We start from the raw sequence: 26,704 nt of genomic DNA on the forward strand, positions 1-26,704 counted from the left end.
CGCCCTTGCTTTGCCTTCCCCATTCTGTTTGAGGAGCTTATATTTAGCAGCATTAGAACGGAGCTCTCCAGGGCAAAAGTATTTAGCATTATATTTCCGACCCACATAAAAAAAAGGAAAAATTAACCCCTGCATTCAAAACTCATTCATTCATGGGCATGAGCTTACAAGTGTGTTCGTGTGGCGTCTCCATGTGCTGCCGACAATTATCATTTGATCCTGTGATTGGCCACAGCTTCACTGTATCGGCTGATGGGTTGCAGTGTGCAATCAGCACACACATACGGTCTCCATTACATAATACACACTCTCACACATGCACGCAAAATAGTTTGCAAATGGTTCAAATAGCACCTTACTCCGCTCTTTTAGCTAGCTTGGCACCTTAATTGGCACGAGTGCTGTACTGCATGTGGTGAATGTATTGTGTATGGGCTATGCATGGTATGTGTGTGTGTGTGTGTGTGTGTGTGTGTGTGTGTGTGTGTGTGTGTGTGTTACAGCTGTGGAGAGTCACAGGGATCGCCTGCAGCCACTCTGACTTGTTCTCAGATCCTAACACTAGTCAGACACACACACATTGACTCCCACCTGCACACGCAGAATCCATATTCAGTGGCAGTGGAGGAGAAGATGTGCGCCGTCATCCACCCACACACTTACCTTCACTGATGCACTGTAACTTGCAGCATATTTGCCGAGTACCACACAAGTGCCTCTATTTCACTCACCCTCTCACTTCCTCTCCCACTTTGTCTGCCTCACACGCATAGCGTTCTGCTCTAATTCTAATCGAGCAATCACATCAGTATTCAAATGTGGTCGATTCTGGTGTGTGTCTCGTTCACATCTTACAGGTTCATTGATATGAAAGCCCTAAAAGGTCTGTTTCAAGGCAGAGAGATGTGGTGGATTGTTTAAACTTGCAGTGCAGCATTTAAAGAGCCCTACCCCAATTAGAAGAGAACCCAATGTCACACAATGACATCCTAGTTGTTCTACCCAAAATGTAGGATGAATTTGAGGAACGAAAACAAGAAATCATGAAAAAATGTTCATTAAATATTTCAAAGGTAAGCTCCACTTACTTTGCTATTTCCTGAGCATCTGACTGTATCCCGTGGCCTTCTTCAGTCAATGGAACTTGTGTTGTAATCATGTGTTAACAGGTGGTCTTAAAATCCTAGCATATAATTTAGAAAATCTACCAGAGATATGGTAGATCCACACAAGTTGAAATAAACACATGAAAAAGTACAATAAAGTAAGTAGAAAACATTAATTGATACAGAGATGAAGAAACACCTAAAGAAGATTTGAATCAATTAGAAATCATTCTTATAGGTGCCCTGTGGAGCTTTCTTGTAAACAAACAAAAGCTGACATCCACCAAAGCGCACTGTGGATCCTCGAGCTCTAACAAAATGCACTGAATGCAGTTCCTCCTCACAAAACACTCGCAACACTGACTCTTTAAAAGCATTTTAAATACTGAATTGTTACGTCCATGTTTACTGGCTCGCAGTGTTCTTCTTCGTTGCCTTTTGCTGGTGCACTGTTGCGTATCTTGTTCTCATTAGTGCCTCCTTTAGATCATTGTGAAACCATTGGCAGCGATGTGTGTTGCGTCACACATACATGATTGAAACAAACCAAACAAGAACCCTCCATAGAGCTACTTGAGGTCCAAAACTCCACAGCGTTTGCTGACAGGCTGTTGTTGGTGAGAGGTAATTCAAAAGATTTTTACATTTGCAACAAAGGTGGCAGGGAAATCCTGCCTGTGATATCATCTCACCTCACATAAGAGCGGCACCTGCCACAGTCTCTCGAATAGAGACAGATGGAGCACAGAGAGCGAGTGTTGATGACGCTGAATGGACTGTAGCTGCTTCATACTCTTTTCTGCTTGCCTGTATATTTCTTTCCACTCTTTTATTGATGTTCCGGACACATCCAAACTTCATGAAGTACTGATATCAGCGCAAAAACAGTCATTAAGGATTCAGCCACCGACCCTCATCTAAACCAAGCATATTTGCAGTAGTGGAGCACATGACAGTCTCCTGTTGTGTGCTCCATGTGTGAAATGGCAACTCAAGTTCACATGGCTTTAGTGGAGTGGACAACACTCCAAGCACTCTTTACAAAGAGTTAATAGATTCACTTCAAAGGCGAAGGTGTTTCTGGGGCAAACCACCCATGTTTCTGGTCATGGTGAGACCTACTCAACCTGTTGTATAACATCTTCTCTTGCTCTGAAAATCTGACAAAATAACCTGACTGAGAACATTTTTACCAGGAAAAGAGGGTCTAATGAAAGCTTCTGAGTTACATCATCAGAAGTTTGGACTTTATCTCTTCTGAGGAATAAAGGTCCGGAAATCTCAAGTATTGTTTTTATCACCTGTCTTCCACGGTGTGGAAGCATTAACACTGAATTTTAACTCCGGCAAGAAACTGCAGATATCCTGTTATATGCCTCCTCATCATCATACAAGCAGACAGCAAAATAGAGAGAGGGTGTGGAGGAAAAATAACAGAAAACTTTGGGAAGTTTAAAAATCAGTTGGAGCTGTCAAACACACACACATAGACACAATCCACACACGCACACACAAAGTCAGTATATGTTGTTACAGGAAACTGTGCTGTCAGTCGTGGAACTCTTCCATTTTCCGTTTGTGGCTAAAAGTGAAAATTGAGCGAAAAGTGAGGTGAATATCTGCTTTCTTTTATCGTATCTGAACAGAGGCTCGTGGGATGGAGCAGGATCTTGGAGCGAGAGAGAACACAGATGCTCTGACTTTTAAAAAAGCCGCTTCACACTCCAGGCGAAATCATGCCACTCCGCTCCCACTCTGCACGGCTCGCGTCCCCTGGTGCCCGCAGCCCCCATCCATCCCAGTGCACGTTAGGCTCCCAACACACACACGCACAAAGAAAGACAAAGCGCACCTGTGCATCTGTCATACATGTGTATGTGCCTGTGTGTGCAACGGCGTTGGATAAAAGCATTAGAATTAGAAACAAAAATGTAGACAAATGGACAGTCCTTCAACAAAACTTCAAAAGACAGGACTGAACCTCCCATGACTCCCAAATTGACTCAAGTCTCAGAATAAAACCCTATGACACATGCCACCGTGAAAAGTCAAAACGTTATCGTTATTATCAATAATGATTGTCTATAAACGAGTCAAACAGGCCTGTATGTTAAACAGGATTAACTGAGGAAAGACGAAAATGGGCTGACAAAGGAGGGCATTGGGGCACTGTCATCTGTATAGAAGCGAATGATCCAGTGCTGCATGTTTCAAAGTCTATGATTGTGTCCATCTGCTTGTGTTCATACTTGTACTTGTACTTGTGTGTGTTTGCGCTGCCCTAATATGTGGCTCAGAGGCAGCCATGTCGTAATGCCACTTAACTGTAGGACATCAAAGAGACAAGCCCCGAGGGACAAGACAGACAGCCATGGAGACAGAGCTTTGATGAGGATGTGAAGCTATGTTTCATTATTAATAAGGTCCCACTGTACTGAGAGGAAAGTACCACTGCTGTGATGGAATTTAATATCCTCAAGACCAATAACAATGATTACTGTGCCTTACAGCGTTCATTTTAAACGGATGTAGTGCCAGTGGAAATGTTTGTGTTACTATGAAGAATGGCAGAAATGAAGCTGTCGAACATTTGCTTTTGACCTGATGCAGAAATGTGCTTGCTGCCAACAACTCGTGACCTACAAATTGCAATTCTGTATAGATGTTTAATTATTAAACGTGCTTCATTATGCATTTTTAAGTCCCGGATGAAGACGGTCTGGTGAAAATAACCAAACTGTGCCTCCTCACGTGCACGGATAAGGGAAGCCATTTAGGACTGATGTTTTATTCTGTTTTAGCAGCGTGCAGTCTTGAAATAAGGACAGACTCTCTGCACACTGTAGCTATCTCTGACTGCTCTGTGGAGGACAAATATAGTGCTCGTTGCCATGGTTATGACAGAGAACGCATCCACACAAACAGAGAAGTGAGACCACGAGGACACACACCCACACACTGCTCTCCTCTTTCCACAAACACCACGTGTAGATGAGGAGGTACTGCTCTTGTGTGTGTGTGTGTGTGTGTGTGTGTGTGTGTCTCGTGTGTGTGTAGGTGGTCATGTCCGTGTGTGTGTGTGTGTGTGTGTGTGTGTGTGTGTGTGTGTGCATGATGACCACCTGTGGCAGTACATCTCTTTTCCCTTTTTTTTTCACTGTTGAACACAGACTCACCGTCACAGTGGGGATGGCGGTGACGAGGGAGTAGACGAGGACGGGCGGCGCCTTGCTGTTGTCCTCTGGTCCTGGATACGGCTTGGAGTAGGCTTTGTCGAAGCAGAAGAAGCCCTGGATGTGCACGGGGAACGTGTCCGTGTACTCAAAGTAGTACGCCAACAGAACGGTCCCTGCCATGATGACCAGCTGGAAATAAAACATATTGGTTCCAGCTTTAGGATTGGGTCCACAGGAGAGTGTAGGAGTTAGGAAAGAAAAGACAGCCCGAGAGAGGAGAGTGGAAAATACTGTCACGGATAAAAAATGAAAAAAGGAGAGATTTTTCCTTCTCAGAGCAAAATGATGGATGCTTCCGTAATGTGTAAAATGAATCAAGTGTGCGTGGAGAGATAGTGAGGGATGAGGATGAGAGGGAGAGGGTGGGAGGGAGGGAGGTAGAGATAGAGACAGAGGGAGACAAATAAGGAGAAAGATAGAGGGGGGGAAGAGAGAGCAATGACAGAGATACAGAGAGAGAGAGAGAGAGAGAGAGAGAGAGAGATCCCTTCAGCGGTGTCAGTATGCAGAGTGGGAGGGTAAAGAAACAAATGGAGACCGATCAAAGAAAATAACGATGTATGGAGGAAAAGAGGGAGGGAGGGAGGGAGGGAGGGGGGTGAGAACACAGATGGGGTGAAAAAGAGCAGAGCTTTGGAGAAGACAAGAGGAGGCAAGAAGAGAGAGAGAGAGAGAGAGAGGGAACAACCCTGGGAAGAGCAGAGGGTTGGATCAGAAGATGTGTGTGTGTGTGTGTGTGTGTGTGTGTGTGTGTGTGTGTGTGTGTGTGTGTGACGCTCCGCATAACTTATGCTGTTATCATACCACACTACTGTTCTGCCATATAAAATACCAGCTGTATGCAAAGCACATGAAGCATAAAATATGACCTTCATAACTGTTTAAAGAGGAATTTGATAATAAAAACATATTAGCAATTCATAACAGATTGCATGTGTGTGTGTGTGTGTGTGTGTGTGTGTGTGTGTGTGAGAGAGAGAGAGAGATAGAGAGAGAGAGAGAGAGAGAGAGAGAGAGAGAGACAGGATGATAAACATAGAAAACATGCATAAAAAACGGAATCTGTGCAGATGAGACAGATGCACAAGTACTAATTATTCATTAATACTTCAGTGAACAGCATGCTAACTCCTATCCCCAGTTCTCGACAGGGGGAAAAAAAAATAAAAAAAATAAGACAACTGCATCGTGAGCTCGTCTAAAGCTGTAGCTGAAAACTGGAGGTTTGCGCTGTGTTTGTTTGCCCTGCTGGAAAAGGCCCGAAACACAAACGTTAAAAAGGGGAACGTGGGTTTGAATATAGCGTGCCGCTGATTAGGCTCATTGTAATCTGCAGCCTAAATGTTTGCTCGATTGACTTCTTTTGTATGTGAAGGACACATGTTATCAGCAGTGAAACACGAGGAGCCTCCACAGGCAGCCTGAGCTGGTTTATCGCTTCAGGGACGCCGAGGCTGGAGAGAAACAGCAGTTTGGTGGATGATGCTAACAATTTGTTCTTTTACCTCAGAGGGCTAACAATATGTGTAGCATTTGAATGTTTGTAAAACAGTACCAGTGTAAATTACCATATTAATAATAGTCATTATTAAGTAAACAAAAAGCAGTGGTGGGAGACTTGTTTCTCAACCACAAAAGGATTGGGTGATAACTAATATGTTAAAGTCAGACCTCAGACAGGGAGGTGGGCTGAGCAGACCTTTTTCACAGCAGTCATTTTGACCTGTCTAACACAGGTGTAACTAATGACATTATTAATCAGTGCATTGCACGGCAGTAATTGCAGGAAAGGACGTATCTTTCCTGCAATTAGTTCCACCTCTGCTTTTCCTTGACAGGTCGAGAGGTTTGCTGTGAAAAAGGTCTCTGATTCACCTGGGAAGGATTAAGAATAAGAGGGTGTCAGGAAGCCTCCTTCCTCCTCCCTTTACTGTGTGTCCCCTGTCCCTCTGAGTCATGCCAGTCTCTCCTTGTGTGTGTGTGTGTGTGTGTGTCTGGACTGGGTGTTTCCCTGCAATCTCGGCTCACCTACACCTGCTCCCCATGCCAATCAGCCACCTCAGGTGCAGCTGATCCACACTCATCAAACACAGGATAAAAACCTGGATCTCCTCACCAGTCTTGTTGAACTCAGCCTGGTAACAAGTCCTGGTCGCTTTGCTCTCTCTTGTGCTTCGCTTCAGCTTCAGAGATTTGCCTTGTCTGTTTTTTGAGCGACTTTTCTATTTTCCTTGTGTCTCAGGATCGCCTCCTCGTGTCTCTGACCTGTCACGTCGGCCCAGCTTCAGTAGTTCAGTGATAGAAACTAATGAGAAGTGACTGCTAGTAGAATCCACAGATACAAACAAATCTATTCACAAATCAACAATCATCATCAACAAAACAGATGAGTTTTAGCAGGTCTGATGTAAAAATATTACATAGTAGCTATAACGAGAGGAATCAAAAGTGTGTTGGTCGTATGCGCTTTAAAGGGATAGTGCGACATTTTGGGGAAAAAACACTTCACACAAATTGCTTTCTTGCCAAAAGGTAGATGACAAGACAAATTCCACTCCTCTGCATTAAATACAGAGCTGGAGCCAGGAGATGATTAGCTCAGCTTATCTTAGTTTAGCATTAAGACTGGAAGCAGGGGGAAACTGCTCATCTATCTCTGTCCACGGTTAAAAAAAAAAATCCACCTACGAGCGCCTCTACAGCGCACTAAAAACACATTATATCTTGTTTGTTTAATCTGTTCACACTGTGAACAGAAAAAAAGACAAGCTGTGGGTTTATGGGGAGTTATGCCGGTTGCCTGGCAACGTCACAGTGATGACAAGACTCCAGGGAGTCCCTGAGCGGGCCGTCTCCTCACCTAACGCGTCTATGTGTCCAACTATTCCTGTTAGCTTTTTATAGCTTTTAGTGTGACTGCAGCAACATCTAAAACCAAAGTTAAAGCATTTTCACACAAAATGAGAACAAAGGTAAAAAATATGTACAGTTTGTTGTGCTGTCACAGTGGAGTATTGTAGTGCTCACCACTTAAGGTAACAACATTGTTTTGTGCTGATTTTGTTTTTTGGTTTTTTTGGTTAAAATTAGATTGTGAGGGATTTGACGGAGAATCCTGTCTGTGCTTTACAGCACTGAACGGGAAACGATGGCAGATGGCTAAACGGGTGACAAACCACTGAGAGAACCTCCTCCAACATGTTTATCATCTTACCCACTTGGACTGCGGTGGGGGGGGGGGGACTTGTTACACGTAACACGCCTCAGCTTTTTTACACAGCAAAGAGTGACAGTGAGAATGGGAAGAGAGAGCGTGACCTAATTCAAACTCCTTACATCACAGACCTCATAATCTTTGCACTGAGGGTCCCAAGTGAGGAGAGTGTCACACTGGAGGGACGCTGTACTGAGACAACAAGCATGCCCCAAGGCCCTTAAAAGCAGAGTCATCAGGGACACAGAAACACACACATACGTGCACACACATACCCACACATGCTGGCAAACTACTCAAACACCTCCAGCCTGTAGTTTATATATAGAATATCACGCAGTTCCATGTTTTTTCCATGTTTGTTTCCATCGACGTGAGCTTTGTGTGTTAAAGCGAGTGGGCGTGTGAGCGTGTGTTTCCATGTGCAGAGTGTGTTCAGATATGTCTGCAGGCATGTGGGTGCATTTCCGTGTCTCAGGAGCAACTCTGACACAGGCACACTGTGTTGAACATTTTCTCTCCATCATCCCTTCCTCTCTTCTCACCCAGCTACAGAAGGCTTGAGGGAGGGAGCGAGGGAGGGAGGTGTAGAAAGGTGGGAGGAAGAGAGCGAGGGAGGTCTACGAACACCCATCAAAGTTTAAACAAACATTTGACGACAACTGCAGAAAACCTCTCTGGGAGATTATGTGCGTCATTTGCATCTACTTTTCAAACTGGCTGTGTGCTTATTGACTATACTGTCAGTCTGAGAGATCAAACCAGCATGTGTGTGGAATAATACATGAGAAGAGGTGAGTTAGAGTTGAAAGTACTTTATATATATTCAATATAACCACAGTGAAAATTTCCAGTATGGCTAAAATATTAAAGTTCCACTAAATGCAGTCATCAAACATCATATTAACAGGAAATACCGCCTCGCCGCTGAATACAGCCGTACAGCTCATCTCCCTTCACTCCCACATGTACAAATAACCAACTTCCTGTACACTCTGCAGCCACAGCGAGTTTGTCTGAATATTAATAAAGGTCAAAGCAACTTCAAGTTGATGGATTCTAATGAGCACAGAGACACATCCTGCACAAGTCACCTTGGAAAATTAATCTGCATAAAACATTTTTTCTGAAGCATCCTGTGTACAGTGTGAAAGTACTGACAAACTTGAGCTGCAGGAAGGTCAAGACAGGTCACAAGTCGTCTCCATACAGCCTGTTTACCCAGGGTCGCAACATGGCAGCTACCTTCAGGTGTTTGGAAGTCAGAAAAAGTGTACACTTTTGAATTTCCCCAAAAGCCCCCGATTCAAATAAATTGTGCAGTAAGTCCAGCCAAAGGTGGTTTTCAGGTGATTATATGAAACTGGATTTCCAGGTTCTTCTCCGCAAGTCATCATCCTCAGCCTGAGTTGAGACCTCATTCCAACTTCTGCTCTTTTGTGAGCAAAACAGATCATTTGATAGCTTTTAGAAACGTATCAAAGCTGTATGTTCCTGTGCTAACAGCAAAGTTTTCATTGAATCTAACTTGCGCTGGCCCTCTGGTACCTGTCTGTTCCAGATTTACTGTCAGTGATCTCTCAGCTCAAGCCAAATCTTTAGTGATCATTTGGGAAATCTGGCCTGCAGACAGGGTTTCAGACAGAGCACCTATGGTGATTACCAGGTCTAACAGAATTGCCAATTAATAAAACTAGCAGAATCCTCCAAATTAAAAGGCAAAATACGGAATTTGTCCATGTCCTCTCGAATGACACACTGACTACGTTTACGTGGACAAAATATTCTGTTTTTTGTCCATATTCCAAAGAAGACAATATTCCTACTAAGCTGTTCAGTTGGCTAATGAAAATATTCCTGTTGATGTGCAGCCGTGCATTCTTCAATTAACAAACACAATCTGTTTCTTTCATTTGTTCAACCACTTTCTTGAAAAGGTCGGCATTACGAAGTCTCTCTTCATGTTTAAACATAGCTGTGTTTCTCCTTCCGACCAGAAATGTGGGCTTTTCTTTTGAGCATGCATCTCTGCTCCAGCCTTGCACACTTTTGGCTAGTTGGTTTATTTACAACACACACACACACCTGACCATAAACAGGCAAGAGGCCACGTGTCAATAACTATGGCAAAAACCCCAACTGAGAAGCGTAATCCAAATGTGCTGTATACATGTCCAAAGAGTGCTCCTACATGCAGCAGCTGAGATATGGCAGTGTGCTGAGACCACGGGTAATCTAGTATGTTTCTCGGTCGACTGCTTCCTAACACAAAATGGTGCGATGAGGGACCACGTGATGACGTAAATAATTGACTGGTTTATCATATATAATGTACAGTAATCTTACGACCCAGATGTTCATAGACTCCAAATATTGCAACTCTGATTTAAAGAAAAGCTGGGACTCTTGTCAAAAATGTGTATAAAAACAGAATGCAATCATTTGCAAATGAACTGTGTTTACTGAGCAACGGTATCACAAGTCTTCCTGAGTCCATGTAGTAATATCCTTGATACATTCATGTGTTCATAAAGTGGTGAACCTCGCTCCATCCTTGCTTGTGGATGACTGAGCCTTTCCAAGATGCCCCTTCATATCCAAACATGGTAATCACAGCTTACCAATGAACCTGTTCACCTGTGGAAGGATCCAAACAGGTGTTTTTGGAGCATTCCACAACTTTACCAGTCTTTAGTTGCTCCTGTCCAAACTTGTTTGAAGCATGTTGCTGGCATCAAATTGAGAATAACCACATCTTTACAAAAATCAGAATCAGCTTTATTGGCTGCATCCCTGGGGGGCTCCAGTGCTGATGGTCTGGGTACTGGATGTGATTTTCCACTGCCAGGCTGGCACAGTGAGCTGGCGAGTTTTGCATGGAGGATTTTTCGAACGATAGTGTTGAACGCCAAGCTGAAGTCCACAAACAGGATCCTTGCATATGTCCCTGGGTGGTCGAGGTGTTGCAGGATGCAGTTCAGTCCTGTGTTGACTACGTCCTCCACTGACCTGTTTGCTGGGCTGAGTTAACACCAGTCTCTCAAAGGATTTCATCAGACTTAATATAGAGCATTTGAAGCACGAGGGAACTTCACACAGCTCCAGTGACTTGTTGAAGATCTATGGGAAGATGGGTGTCAGCTGGTCAGCACAGACTCTCAGACAGGAGGGGGACGCGCTGTCTGGGCCTGATGCCCTCCTGATCTTCTGTCTCTGAAAGAGATGGCATACATCCTGTTCACAGATCCTGCTGGTGGGGGGTCAGTGGGGATGGGGTGAGAGTGGTGCAAGGGGTGTGAAGGGTTGATGAAGGGTTGTTAGCTGAAAAGCTGTCCTCCAGCTTTTTGGTGTAGCACCCCTTTGCTACTTTAATCTCCTTCGTTGGTGTGTTTCTGGCTTGGTTATACAGGATTCTGCCCCCGGTTCTGTAGGCCTCCTCCTTGAGATTAGCTGAGAACCATGGTTTATTGTTGTTGTACGTGCAGAAGGTTTTAGTTGGCACACACAAGTCTTCACAAAAACTAGTGTAATATGTCAATGAGTCCATCCAGATCTGTTGCAGCAGCCTCAGAAATGCTCCAATGAGTGCAGTCAAAGTAGGCCTGTGGTTCCAGCTTTGCATCAGGCAGATCTCAATTTCTGCCTGTAGGTTGGAAGGAAATGGATCAAACAGTGATGGGAGAGCCCCAAGGCTGCACAGAGGACAAAGGGACATCTATCTTTTAATGCTGTGTAGCAGTGGTCTATTATGATGTCTGTATTTTGGTAGTTCATGGCTGAGGTTTGCTCAATTGAGTCCCCAAGATGAATGAGCAGGGATTCAGAGGACTGAGGTTGAATGTAAACCCTGAGCAGAATAGATTAGGAACTCCATGAAAACTCCCACAGTGATTTAAAGGGTTTCTATTTTCTGAATATAGTCTCTAGGTGAGGGCTGCATGATTTCTTCAACACTGTGATATCTGTACACCAACCTTCACCTCCCCTGGTTTTCCCCGAGAGCTCTGTTCCATGGTCCTCTTGGAAAAGGTGAAAGCCGGGCAGATGTAACACAGTGTCCAGAGGCGGCCATCTTGGATCATTCAATCAATGAAATTGATGACAAAAAACATTCAATAGGTTGCCTTTCTACCGATTTAATTTGAGTATGTGTCAAAAGGAATTAGCAAGTGATCACACGCTGTTTTATCTCTGTTTCACACAACGTCCCAACTTTTTTGGGATCAGGGGTGTAATACTAGAGGCCAAACACAAAGTTTGTTTTCATCTCTTACTCTAAATGTGCAGATTAGCCATTGACATAGTTCAGGGTCAATGTCCCAAAGACCTTGGCCCTCAGCTCTCTCTCTCATTTCTCTCTGTTTCATCTATACGGATGAATTGTCATTTTGAGATGAAGACCTCACAGAGAGTATCAGACGCTAACCCTGTCTGTCTCCTCTTCTATCAGCTCCTACCTTTTCTTTTTGAAATCAGTGGTACACCTGTCCAGTAACATAAAGACAATGGTTCCACACATATGTTTGAGAAAAAAGAGAATCTTAAGAAATGGAATTAGAGAAAATAAAGCCACCATGCATTTCTGATGGCATAATGAGGGTCATAGACCGCAAACTCCAACATAAACACAAACAGCCTTTGAACATTCAACTGAAGTGAAACGACATCAATTTTACAGTCTCCTGTTTCAGAGGACAGTCACACTGACTGTAACAATCGAACGTACACAATCTGTACATGTTTGATGTTTTCTATATTCAACTGTTTGCCTTTCAAACCAGATATCTCAGCAAAAACATTAAGGGCTAAATGTTTAAGATTCATACATATTTGGTCTTTCCAACTCATACATTAAAAATCTGGGCTGGTTTCACAGACAGGAATGATAAATGAGGGATTACACTGTTATGCAATGAAACTCAATTCGATTCAGCTACTTGAACCTGTCAGCAGGAATTCAGCCACAGGATGAAACCAGAGTTTATAAAATAAGACAGATTTAAGACGATGACCCCTTTCTGGCTGACCCAGTAAACTGAAGAGACTTATCAGGCCGTGTAATTAAGGCTTAATGTTCATACCTCTGCACTTCAAAGGGAGTAAAGGCAAGAAAATCAAAGGGACTAATATGGCACTGATGTGACAGAAACAGAGGAAAATCTCCGGCCCATAAACCAGAAAGGGAGAAAATAGAATGTGACAATAATAGTGTGCTATAGGGAGGGAAGAGGGTGGTGAAAATAGATGTGGGCATCACTAAAGTCTCCTGGGGCCAAACTGTGAGCTTGAACATAAGTGGTGCATATCTGCCCTCGCCTGTGTGGAACGGCCAGATGGCAAAGAAGTCAACTGATAAAGTCAAACATGTTTACAGAAGGTGAGATGTGTGGATGGAGGCTGGTGTTTGAGATGACAGCACCCTGCTGGGAGGAAACGAATGTCACACTGCTCAGGATGACAAGGAGACATGCTGCTTCGTTATGCTCCCAAAATGTCTGATATGTGTCTGAGTGAGTACAAACTATAGTATGAATGAGTCCTGCTGAGCATGAAAGGACGTATGTCACAACACACGGCAGCAGAGACACATTGGGAAAAGCAAAACTTACATTTCAATTTCTTAGTTGGAGTTTATAGTTCTGTGTCATGCCAAACATTTGGCCAGTCCCACATGGGATTACAAGACACCACTATTTCTCAAGCATCAAACAAATACCTCATGCACCTGCATGTACACAACCGAATGAAAAAACATCACTTACAACATTATACATGCTTTCAACAAAACAGATTGATGTGAAACTTTTCAAACAGATTTTCTACCGAACAGCAGAGGAAAGAAAAGAAATGCGACACACGGGTGAAAATGTGTCCCCATTTAGGGCTTTTTTCTCATTTCCTGGGATTCGTCTGAGTAACTGGCTAATTTAAACATTTCACAGCCGGCAAAGTCTTTGTGCATCACCCATATTTACTAAATCGATTTCGGTTTTTACCTTGCTGAAAAAAGCATTGTATAGTTCCCAGTGAAAAGGACAAAAGGAGAGGAAATTGAACCAATTTTCGATACTGTTGAGATGGCACACTGAACAAATCCACTTTTCTTTTTCCAGACTGACAAACTCTCTAGTTTCAATATTGGGTAAAATTTTACTTTAAATCTATTTTAAATACAAACATTTAATGAAGGTTTATAACACGCTATAATGTAGTTGTTGAGATTAAGAAATGCATATATCTGCTTATAATTTTTAGTGTGTTATAAACCCTTTATTACATGTTTATATATTGCTTATGAATGAGGGACTAAAATGCCAGCCCTCAATGGGACACAAAAGGATCTCCTCTCCTTAAATAAATCTCCCTACCATATCTTAAATGGTACATCTGTTCGTAAAAAGGGTGCTCGTTAATCAGCCTCAAATTAACTGACAAATTGAAAACATATCCTCGCAACAGCACAGTGAAATATTATTATGAAGAGCAACACTTTTTCCATTAGTGTCAGATTGGTGTCAGAAGGCTTCACAGAGTTACTATCCTCACAGCGTTCAGCACAAAAAGCTGCCTAAATTAGCATAAGACGAGGCTGCGACACCTCTCCTCCTTTTCGCTGTGATTTAGTTTCCTGATGAGCTCGCATAATCACTCAGTCACATCATTAGAGCCGGTGAATATTCCACAGCAGTTGAGACGGCAGATGATTTAAAAAAGCCAGTGTCAGATTTTAGACCACAATCACACACACACACACACACACACACACACACAGAGTCACTGTGACACAAAGACTGCACATAAAAGATCAAACACACACCACCCTCTCTCACACATACCCATTTGCATAAATCACATGTACATGAATGAACAATAAGACAAAAAAAAGAAAAAAAAAAACCCTACTAGGACATATGACAGACTCAGCATGGATAACAAGCCAATGGATGGGCTTGACTGCCGCCTGGTGTCGCCGGATTGTATTACAACATGCTGAACTAGACAAGTGAAAGATAGATGAGACGAGTTATAGAAAACAGTGGACAAGCCAGTGGGGTAGAGCCTTAAAGAGAGGACTGGGAGAGGCAGCAGAGGGAAAGTGGAAGAAGGTAAACAGACGGATAAAACAGTTAATGAGACATTAGTATATCACAGAAGGGCAAAGCCGAGCATACCGCTGGGAAATAAAACTGAGGAAGGCAGCAGAAAACAACAGGGGGAGAGGAGGTGGAAGAGAGTAAATGAGGATATATGAGGGAGTGGAAGAGGGTGAAGTTGAGAGAAAGGTAAAATACAAAGAGGGAACAAGGGAAAGGAGGATGATCAAAGCGGGCATTCATCTTGCAGGCAGCCGCATGCCACCCCCGTTCCCTCTCTTCCCCCACCTCTTTTGTTTGTCTGATTACTGGTTGTATTTAACACCATACCTTGTTTATCTTAAACTCATCTCTTCGTTTCTTTTCTTCTGCTAAAAAGCGTTTTTCCTCAGTAATCTTCAAACCCACGCTCTCGCTCTGTTTCCCCCCTTTCTTGCTTCATATCCTTCCATGTCACTCAATCATCCACGCTGTCAAAACTCTCTATATCTGCTCTCTGTCACACACACACACACACACACACACACACACACACACACACACACACTGTTGTCTCTTTGCATCTACAGTATCTGCTCCACTCCGTAACTCCCTTCACCCATTCCTCCTCCCGCTCACTTCTCCCTCTCTTTACAGCAACAATCACATAATTCTACAAAATCCCCAGTCCTCAAGCAAACATGCCCCCGCATCTTACAAACAGAGAAGAATGAAAGCAGATGCAGGCTCATACATACAAACGTGCTTCCTGCATAAAGCCCTACAGTGCAATTAAAGATTTCATTCCAAAGCTCTCCACTTACATACATAAACAAGAATTAACACATATTAATTTTAAAAATAAATTATTGTCTAATATGCGTTGCTATTTTTCCAGAAATAAAGAGGACTGCGTCTTTTTAATGTCCTTTTAATGGGTTTCTTTTGCAGCACAGGAAAGGAAATGATTTCAGTAACAAGTCTGATGTTGATGTAAAGTGTTCTTGAGCCAGAAAGGATGCCAGATTCATAAATTGTGAATATCTTGATTTTGAAATTAGACTTATTGAGCTGACCTTATTCAGAGCAACGTGCAGCACGGGTAGCAACAAGAATCAATCTACATTTCTGAATCCTATTTGCATGTTGCTCAGAAAAGGAGCAAGAGCGAGGACACGATTATATCTTCCATATGCAATTTTACTTTGGAGACTTACTCCAGTGAGGATCTTATATGCCTTTTTCTGATAAGATTTGGCCTCGGTGCTGCAGCCTAGATAGGCGGCTACTCTATTCAATATTCACAGATGATATGAGTCTATACGGTGACATACAGGGTCTCTCATCGCTGCCTTCCTCCCTAAAGTGATAACAGGTAGGAGGCAGCCAGCTAACAAGTGTCTCAAACATGCACTGTGCTGAGAAATCCCAGCGCAGCAGACAGGCAGGCAGGTGCTATTCATGGAGTCTGGGAGATAATGAGGGGGAAACTAGGGAGAGAATAATGTGAGAATGAGTCTTTGTGCCGGTGTCTGTGTGTGTGCCTGTGTGTGTGCGCATGTATGCATATCTGCATTGGAGAGGGAGGGGACACATAAAAAAAATCTGTGCGAGCATTAAAAAAAAAAAAAAATTAAAACTCTCACCAGAGTATTAATCAATAAAATATGGTAGCACAAAGTAATATGTTCGGGGACCATGAGTGAATTATTCTCACATACAATTGCTGTCTCTCTCTTGTGCTAATAGAAATGTTGAAGGTATATAAAATGTCCATAAGGAGGTTAAAGAGAATTAAGATAATCATCAGTAGGATATATTAGGAAATAGGCCGGTGAGGGCTGAGGAAGTTGAGCTGCTTCTATGTCAAGATTTCAACTTTGCAAAGTAAATCTGGATTTTGCATGAAAATGAGTACTAATAGAGTGGTTTAGCAGCAAATTTTGGTGTTTAGTTATGGAGAAACTGTGAGCACAGTAAAGTAAAGCTGCATGGAACAAAACATCTTTAGAAAAGAGTAAACACATAGAACAAATGTGTTGCTTGGAGGGAGAAGATGTACTGAGGCAGTGTCAAACCCAGCAGGGAATGTGGATGAAGTTAGCACACGCTGAGCGGAAGATGCTTTGTTGTAGTGAACTGTAGGCCTGATGCATTTAGGATGGTAATCAGCATTGGAGCAGCCTACCTCGAGCTGCCTTCACACCCTGACCACGAAAGATGCCAGAGGCCGTCGCTGCTCAAACGCTGCAACACAAGTGCGGTCAATAAGCAAGGTAACTGTTTCCTGAGGTTGATGCGCTTCAACATCAAGCACGGAAAAACCAAAGATCAGCAACAACTGTAACCACTGGGAGCAACCCTGTCTCCTAGAAACGATGTAGTATGCTTCATCAAATGAAGGACAACCTCTGACAACCTCAACAGATGCTGACTCAAGTGATATCACTTGAGGCGGTTTATCAGATTTCTCCCACCTCCATTGGAACCATGTCCCGAAACATCACCATGAAAATGTGTAATGTTGCTTTAGCTGCTACAGGCAGACTTTGTGTTACAAGAATGGATACTGAATGGATATTGCTACAGATATGTTTAATGTCTCGACAGAAAATAGTTTGTATGTCCTTCACAACGCATATGCAAATCAGTAGCATATGACACAAACCTAAAAACCTGTGCATTACATTTTCACATGAAGCAAAAAAAAAGATGCAAATCATGAGAGAATATTGCTGACTTGGCAAAAATTACTGAGCAGCACAAATTAGAGCAACGATGGGGAAGCCAGCAAATGAGAGATGCAAGCTGACATGAACCAACATCTTTCAGTATCATCAGAGACAGCACAGGCCGTAGACCTGAAGCATTACGTGGTCCGATGCTCAGCAGCCTGTTTGCTTTACAGAACTCGCTGTGCCACAGGAGGATGCAGCCAATGAGGCATGAGGAAGGAGCGGAGAGGAGGAACTCCGTTACACCAAGCTGGCAGTCGAGGCTGAACAGCAAAGCCTGAAAGCCAGAATACACGCTGCAAAGGCTGGGTGCCATGGATTAGTAGCTACAGTGCATCCGCTAACAACAAACAGTAATGATAATCACATCTACAGCTGATACCACACAGCTATTCACTGGCTGCAAGTTGTACGCTCAGTGAGATCCGCTCAAAGAGTCCACTTGTAGTCACTCTGAGTACTTTGTAACACAGCTTCAGTACAGACTTTCACAGTACGTCTGCCTGGGCTAGATCACACCAACTCGCAACCCTCCTCCCACCCATCAGTCTCTAAAGCAAGTCAGACATCAGTTATATCAAAATGACTTTATAAAGAGGATCCTTTGAAGTAGTGCCTCTGTTAGGCCCCTGACCAGTCTCTTGTGTGGCTTTGCAGCATGATGGCGGTGACACCGTGGAACGACAACAGGCGAGGGGAGTGAAAGATACACAGAAGGAGAAAGAGAGGATGACTTATCTGCTTGCCATTATGTTGTTTCTATCCAATTCAGCTAAAAGAAAATTGTGTGAAATGTCCCTCGTTTGTATAGGAAACTGATAAGACCAGTTCTCACACTTTAATCCAGCCGAAGAAGAAAACGATGACTATGAGAGACAGAGGGAAGATGACAGAAGGAGGAAATGTGGAAAGTGGGAGCAGAGAGAAAGTGGAGATGCTGCAATCAAAATTAGAGATGGCAGACAAGCCCTGAGATGGAAGGAGCGATGAACTGACAGTGGGATTGGCTCAGAAAGAGGACAAGGGCCAGCGTCATAGAGATGAAGTGATAGACGAAGAGGAAGCAGAGAGAGAGAGAACCAGACAGTGAGAGACAGAGAGTTGGATTGTGAGAAAAAGAGGAAAAGAGAGAGGCGATGAGATACAAGATCACAAGAGAGAAAGAGGAATAAGACTGGGCGTTTGAATTGAAAAGAAATGGGTAATGAGATGCTAATGTAACAACAAAGGAGTGAGTGCCCTCCGGGGGGAGCTATGCTACAGCGAGCTGCCTCAGTACGAACACAGTAGAGAGGGGAATTGAATTTAAAAATGCCCTTTATTAAACTACTGCAATGTACACAGATTAATTCAGGTGCATATACAGTTATTAAAGTCAAACTAGATTTACAGTGGCCCACCTCTGGCCGTGTTTGAACAAAATAAAAACAATAGATGCGATTAGCCAGCATTAGCTGCACATAACACCTCCTACCCAGGATGATAGATGTTCGTGCTACCTTATAGTTTGTGATATGGGCTGAGCACGAGGACAAGGTCTGCTTGCCCTGAGAAGGAGGGTGGGATGAGCAGAAACAAGAGCAGAAATGAAAAGAACAAAGAAGAAATGATGGAGACCCCAGAGGAAACATGAAGCTGGAGAGAAGCGTTGAGAAGAAATGAGGAGAATGGAGGTCTTTGCAATACAGCAGACAGGGTTTTGAGTGGGAGGAGGAGATGGAGCTTTATGAGTAAAGGGGAATAATGGAGAGATCCTTGATGCAAAAGATGTAATTACTCAAGGGAATAAGTGCTGGAGTGGAGTGATGTGGAGAATCTGTATTAAAAGAGTGACTGGGCAGTACTCAAGAGACCGTCAAAGAGCATACCGGAGAAGGGGTGGAGCTCTACTGACAGATATAAGCCTAGAGATATTATAGACGCACTATGAAAAAATTAGAAAGCTTGAAAATCATTATAACAAGTCCTCAAGAGGATGCTGAGAGTGAGCCAGTACCAAAGCACAATGAAAGAAAATAAAAGCAAGATTAAGACCGCGAGTAAACCTGCAGGGATTGTGGGGTATTTGTGCTACAAAGAGATGCAGCGGCAACAGAGGTGTGCTGGAGAGTATTGTTATGTGGAAAGAGTGCGGGATGGATTCGCGTGTTGGACGAGGCACAAAGAGCCGACGAGAAAAGCTATAGTATGAGCTCGAGAGGATGTTGTGAATGAGTGAATGAGTACAAAGAACGGAGCAGAGGAGCGAGGTTGAAGAAAATCCTCCAGGAGAGAAGAGGTGCTGCTGGAGGTGTGCTACAGAAAGATGTGGCTTGCAGTTTACACTAGAAACTTTTTTTAATACAACAAGAACAACTTTTCACAAGATCTGTGTTTATTTATGTCTGTCTCAGCCAGAGGGACCGAAATGTCCATATCTATCCCGAGCTCTCTTGTTTGCCCATAGGCTATCTAGTATTGCAAAACTGAACTTCTGACTTATCTAGTCAACTCTCTATGGCCCCATTTGTCTCACCAAATTTCACACACCTCAAATTTTAATGTCTGAAACTGGTTTGGAGTGCAACATCACACTTCTAAGGTGAATTCAGAAGCAAATAACTGTTTTTTTAATGCTAAAAAACCATATAACTCAGCTCATTCAGCTATCGTTGCTGTAGCTCAGAGGACCTACAGGCTTGCAGCGTGTTAGCGGTGGCACAGGCTAATTGGGTTTCCGCTCGTAATTAGGCCAATTAATTAGGAAATGTAGCAGAGGCCATGAGCGTCTCCACCAGAAGGTCATTCAGGGATTACAGGGAGAGAGGAAGAGTCGTGAGAAGAGCACAGGAACGGAGGAAAGGAATCGAGGAGCTTGTGAGCAAAAAAGGTCACTGGAGAGGGCCTTTGTTGTGAGGATACCTCCTGCTGAATGTAATCACTAAATGCTTCATGGAGTCAGGGTAATTACCCATTTGTGACAATTTAGTCAAATCAATCATTTCTTTGGGGAGTCAGTGAATTGAAAACAGAGCCTGCTAATTCAGGCAGTTTCCCAACTGATGCTCATTGTTGCTAATCTGCCGTGAGAAACATGTGAAATGATGGAAGAAAGAGATGGGAGAGAAGAGGAAGACCACATTCACAGGCAGAGGACTGTAAAATGTGCTTTCATGTGTCCATCAGTTTGCTCTGTGTGATTCCAAGTTCCCAGAGGTTTTGAAAACCTCCATCACCTGCAGAGCTCCTTCATCTTGTACAACATCAGCGCATGAAAGTTGGAGATTTTAGAGTCTAGATGTAGCCCAAATATGACAAATATTGCCTTCAGTCGTAGATTCATAACAACCAAAAGCAGGGAACAAACCACTTTTCAGTATGACTTTGAATGTTCAGGTCAGATCAGGCTCAAATTTTCAGATGTGAGTCACGTCTGATGAGCACAACAAGCCACCATGGCCAATTTATATTGTTCCCTTTTGAACAAAATACATCCGAACACTCACCTCCACAAAGAGGAAGCATGGCACAATGTAGGTGCTGGTCTTCTGCAGGCCTTTCTCATCAGGAAGGTTCCTCATCACCCTCCTTTGTGCTGACAGCTGACCACCAAGCATCTGTGCAAAGGGTCAAAGGTCATTGCAAAGCTTTAGTTCTCTTTGTTCTGTTTGTGTCAAAAGAATATGCTGGGTGAAGAGCTGCTGTGCAGTAGGAACACAAACCCCTTCATGTAGTGGAAAAGTTGAACGTGGCATCAAAGCACAGACAAACATTCATGAATATGTGGATCAAAGTTTATGAAGCCGTGGAGCACTTTTGATCATTTGTAATTTGTTGTAAATGTACGTAATATAAAAAACAGAAAAAAGAAAACAGATGCAGTATTAGCTGACACTGTGTGAGCAGCCTGGGTGAATTTTGGGGCACAGTAATAATAAGAATAATAGTAAGAAAGACAACAAAATTTCAGGCAAACAAAACTTGTAATTGGCTTGACTTATTGGTGAGGAAAGGGACCTGACTGGCACCTTGTTAGTGTTCAACTTTGTGAGTCACTAAGCAGTAGTCTGAGTTCCAGGCGATACAACAGTGTAAATAGTAGTCTATTTATATTCAGTGCCTGGCTTAGAGTAAATCTCAGTGTGAGTTTCATAGTCTGTTGAGTCACAGTAAAGAGGCAAGTGGCAATTTGTTGACCAATTTCTTCTTCACCTGAAAGTTGAGTGTGAGGTCTGATCATTTTGAGCAACGTGCTAGAAGCCAAACACCGAAACCTAACCTCTGTAAGGTGTTTTAAGCTCCATGTATATTACACTGGTGCCGCTCCCGTCTCCCAGGTGGCGCGGGGCGTCACAGCTGTGTGTAGGAATTACATTCATATTGGATGAGTCGACTGTATGTCATTACTTTCAATGCCAACATTCAAGGTGAGAAGCGCATTCAATTATACGCAAGACTAGAATTCTCATCTCAGATAATTGGCTTTGCAAGCAAGCAGTGGCAAAATGTAACATTTACTTTACTCAAGTACTGTACTTAAGAACAGTTTAGAGGTACTTCACTCGAGTATTTCCACGTTATGCTAATTTAGACTTTTCACAGGGACATGTGCTTTTTACTTTTCTACATTATTCTGACAGCTTCAGTTGCTACTTACTGCAGATTCAGATTATTAAAACCAAATAAAATCAATCACTAAATTATAATGTAAAGAATTATTATAGATTAAGCTGCCCTGCAGTACATTAAATAGTTACATTTAGTGCCACCTTTACCCGCTACAACAGTAAAGTGATCTTTATACACATAGATAGATCAGTAATTGTAATCCAATAATGCATATTATTCTGAAATAGGACATTCTGCATAATGAGCACTTTTACTTTTGACCCTTGTTCTTATGTTTCAGATACATGGGCCAGACGTGGCCATCGAAACAGGCCGGAGGGGTCTGACACTGCTGACTTATGTCCTTTCACTTGGGTAAAATTTTTAATTTTACTTTTAAAACAGTATTTCTAAACTACTTCTTCTTTTTTCTAACTTTAACCTTAACCAGTAGAAGCACCATAATTACTTTTTACACCTGCTGCTCATAATGTGCCATTCATCCGTGAATACACCAGGGACCTTCAACACTGCTGACTGAGCTTCATGTTGTCAGTTTTATCGATAATCAAAAAGGGAATCCTATCATCATCTGTCATCAGGGTAAAAACGTCTATTTTTACACTTACACACACACACGACACTCACAAGCCCACTCAACCATATGCGGAGGTGCCCACAAAGATGCATTTTGCATGATACATCAAAAATGCACACATACAGGTACACACACCAGTACTTGGAGACAATCAAAAGTGTCGGGGGGGGGGATGAGGTTGAAAGGAGGAGAAGTAGACTGGAAACAGAGGAGCGATGATCAAAAACAAAAGCCTGACAGAAAGAGATAAGAGAGAGACAAAGTCATGATGCAGACGTTCGGAGACTCTTCAGAAGTAAAGAGGGTGGGGTGAAAGCCAGCAGACTCAGCAATGGGAAATAATAGAGATTGGGGGGGATAACAGGTAGAAGTTGAACAAAAACAGCTTCAGTCCCAAAAGTGAGAATATGAGGAAGCAGGGGAAGAGATGATGAGGAAAGTTAGAGTAGGAAGGCCATCTTATGAGATGCTCAGGGCTTTCTGACATGGAAATGACTGCACTCATGCTAAATGATGTGAGCTTCAGCTCTTATATTTATGGACGCCTCCAAAGGCATTCAAAGGCATTTGAATCAAACAGTAAATGCAATTTCTCTAAGAACTGCCAACTTTGAAATCATGATTTTATCAATCATAAAGCAAGTGCCCTCAGCAGTCTTCAGCATAATTTTATTGAGTCAAACGCCAATTGGTTCTCCTCTCAGATATCGAGCCTGCTCGCTCATCTCCTTGACAACAATTATCTCGCTGACTTTATGGCTGAGGGCAAATGTCTGCTGCCGTGTCAGCCCTTTCCTTAATCAATGGTTGTTTTTGGTGAGAGGGGAGGGAGCCACTTCTCAAGGTTGGAATGCGTCCATGTCTTCATAGTACTCCTGAACGCCTATCAGTGGCATAGAAAGATGTTCAATTTAAACCAAAAAGCAAAGACAATTTAAAAATAAAAAGCTGACACACACACAAAAAACACAGCATCTTGTCATCCTCACTGATGACACAAAGTGTATATTTGCATGTGTTGACAGCAGAAAAAGATTCCTGTTAAATATTGCTGCAGCACATTTTAAGAGCACTAAAGTATATGCATTAATAACTAAAGCATTAAAGATGTAATACTCCCAGAAACCTGAGTTCACTTAGATCTTCTCTCATCTGGAACCATTTCATCGAACAGAAATTATATATATATATTTTTTAGATTACCAGTCTTCTGAACCAACAAGCTGAGATTCAAAGAATTACATTAAAACCTAGATATCCCTTAAACGCCTGTGTACGATACACAAAGCAACCTACAAACGCGGAGAGCAGCACAGCAACTGAATAATGTTCCCTTTAATTTAAACATGCAGGATTTGGGGATTAGAAATCACCATGTCCGCAAAATCACCTCAGGTGCTGTCACAGTGTCCACAAACTTGAACTTCAATTATCTGGCAGCGAAGGCCCTCTACGCAGTTGATGTTCCACATCAGAGATTTATCATGAAGGCTCTATTTATAGTTTCAAATGAGGCTTGTTTGTGGTCGAAATGTCCCCAAATTTCCCTCAAAAATCTTCTGTGTCTATGCATCATGCAACGTTGAGCTGAGTGACACACACGCACACACCGAGCAGCGCAGACTACACTCCCTGCGTTTAAGTGTGTTAATTATTCATGCTGTGGTTCATAGACTCGTTTTCACTCTTCTTTCTCCACTATCGCCTGTCTGCCTCACAGGAAACAATATCTATCTGACTATTCTCCCATTATTCCAATATGAGCACAAGCTTCAGCTGTGGTCAAACATCGGCTACACAAAGCGCTTTGATTGGTGAAACAGCATTCATTGATGCTAAGTAAAGAGAGGACAGGTTGTACAAGTTGTGGCAGAAGATAAAGGGATTGTAAATATCTCTCTAACACACACACGCGCACACACACACACACACACACACACACACACACACACACACACACACAGGAGGTTGTCTGATGTAAATACAGTATTTAGTCTTCCTTTATGCTCCCATCTTCCAAAGCAGAGAGAAGCAAGCAGGCATAAGGTTGGCATGACTGATTGTGTCTTGTGTTGCTGTCTAATGTCGTTCACTATGATGTGCATCCATAAGCTTCGCACTTCGCACAGCAACAAAAGACCCACTCATTATCTCTCTCTCTCTCTCTCTCTCTCTCTCTCTCTCTCACACACACACACACACATACACACACACACACGAGCACACATACAAGTGACCATCATCCCAGTATTCATTACATGTCAACTTGGATGTCAGTCCAACAAGTGGTGCTACACAGCTGATGGCGCTATGTGTGTGTGTGTGTGTGTGTGTGTGTGTGTGTGTGTGTGTTTGTGTGGTGAGTGTGTGTGCGTGCGCGTGTGTGTGTGTGTATTTGTCTGCGAGTGTGTATAACAGACGGAGAGAGAGAGCGAGAGAGAGAGCATCCTGTACAGAATGCCTCCTGTGCTGCACCTCAGGTTCAACAATGTGGGTCACAGAGATGCACAATCACACTCACGCACATTGTCTGTTACACACATACACACACACATTCAGAAACAGCCCCTGTCCAAAAAGAAGAAGAAGAAGAAAAAGCAGGGCAGTAACTGGTTTGAAAAACTCTCACCTTAAATCTCTGTGTGTTGGGAGCAGTGCTGCTGCACAGTGACCGCTGCCTCCTTCCAGTCTCTGTCTCTAGGAGGATTTGCTCCTGCAGCGGACTCCCATTCTGTGGTTGCGTTGTGGTGTCAGCTCCGCTTCTTTCTCTTTTCCCCCCTTCTCGTCTCTTTCAAAGCAAAACCGCCTCTCACTTCCGCCGCTCCGCCACTGAGAAGCCCTCGGCACTGACTGTGAATAGAGGGAGATAGAGAGCTTGCCACAGTGCCAGGCACCCAGCCTCCAGCCAGCCTAGTCTATATCTGTCTGCACTCTGCCGCTAGGTCGCTAAGCTAAATATGATGATCTTCAACAACACTTCAAGGATAATTAGTCAAGTGAAGGGATCCACAGGCTGGTGAGGGAGGGTCCTCGGCACAGCTGCTGGTGGATACAAGGAGAGATGGGAGAGAGAGAGTGTGTTTGTGTGTGTGCATCTGTATGCTTGTGTGTGAGAAAAAGGGAAGGCAAAGAGGAGGAGGAAAAAACAGAGAGTGGGAAGAGGGAATAAGAGAATGAGACAGCTGGAGTGGAGAGTGAGAGCAGAAATGTGAGAGAGAGAGAGATGCAGAGGGAGAGAGAGAGAGAGAGAGAGAGAGAGAGAGAGAGAGAGAGAGAGAGAGAGAGAGAGGAGGAGGGACTCTGTGTGTCAGAGGCTGAGGCAACACAGTGGCTAAAATGGTAGACACAGTGCACTTTAGTACCCCAGGAAACCACTTTGATACTGGCAGACACCATGGGCTCAGTGAGAGTGTGAGTGCACAGGTGTTTGTGTGTTTCAGTGGTGCTCCGTGTGTGCTTGTGTGTGTGTGTGTGTGTGTGTGCGTGTGTGTGACTGTGTGTCTGTGTGTCCGTGCAATTATGGGAACACAGAAAGCCAAAGCGGGAGAGAAAAAAAGCCATGAGTAATCTGCAGGTATGGTGTTAGTGCTTTGAGTTTTTTGAGCAGCTTGTCTCTGTATTCAACATGAACGATAAAAACAATGACAATGTGAGTTCACGTATGCCGCGACCACAATCCAGCTCAGCTCTTCAGACAGTAAACTGGTAGCAGGTCAATGATGCATCGTCAAGTGGTTAAGTGGGACGCATCCTGCACATGGTCCTATGTGGGTCAGAGGCCCCCAGGTGCAAGCTCACCAGCAGCCCTGTACTGTGTGTGTGTGTGTGTGTGTGTGTGTATCTGTGTGCGCATTGGTGTATTCTTGCATAATAGCACGGGTTTCCCTTTAACTCTTTCTCTTTAACACCCCCCCCCCCCGGCAGGATAAAACACAGACAGTGTGTGTTTCTGTACATGTGTCAGGGTACATGTTTGGACATGCTATGATGGCTCCAAGTGATTGCTGGACACTGGGACATTTCTCTCCGGCATTGCCACACAGGTGCGTACTTGGTGTGAAGCCCTATTAAACATGAGCAACAATGAGCAGCCAGTTAGCTTAGCTGAGAGCAGAGACTGGAAAAAAGGGGAAACAGCTAGCATGGCTCTGTCTA

At 43.3% G+C, this 26,704-nt stretch overlaps 1 protein-coding gene across 3 annotated transcripts in view; it reads right to left on the minus strand.

Moving 5' to 3' along the window:
* The window catches only part of plppr2b (phospholipid phosphatase related 2b), a 45,421-nt gene extending 19,676 nt beyond the window's left edge, over positions 1 to 25,745 (minus strand). Inside the window, exons 1-3 of one of the 3 annotated variants that reach the window (XM_076728673.1) lie at positions 25,179 to 25,745; positions 20,850 to 20,960; positions 4,283 to 4,471 (exon numbers count right to left, since the gene is read on the minus strand). In XM_076728673.1, coding sequence (XP_076584788.1) covers positions 4,283 to 4,471; positions 20,850 to 20,960 — 300 coding nt within the window. In that variant the 5' untranslated portion in view covers positions 25,179 to 25,745. Of the gene's footprint in view, positions 1 to 4,282; positions 4,803 to 20,849; positions 20,961 to 25,178 lie in introns of those variants that run through there. The other 2 variants (XM_076728672.1, XM_076728674.1) reach the window with 2 other exon arrangements.
* Positions 25,746 to 26,704: the final 959 nt, after the last annotated feature.

The sequence above is a fragment of the Chaetodon auriga genome, chromosome 4 (assembly GCF_051107435.1).
Source record: "Chaetodon auriga isolate fChaAug3 chromosome 4, fChaAug3.hap1, whole genome shotgun sequence".
In the NCBI taxonomy this organism is placed as follows: Eukaryota; Metazoa; Chordata; class Actinopteri; order Chaetodontiformes; family Chaetodontidae; genus Chaetodon; species Chaetodon auriga.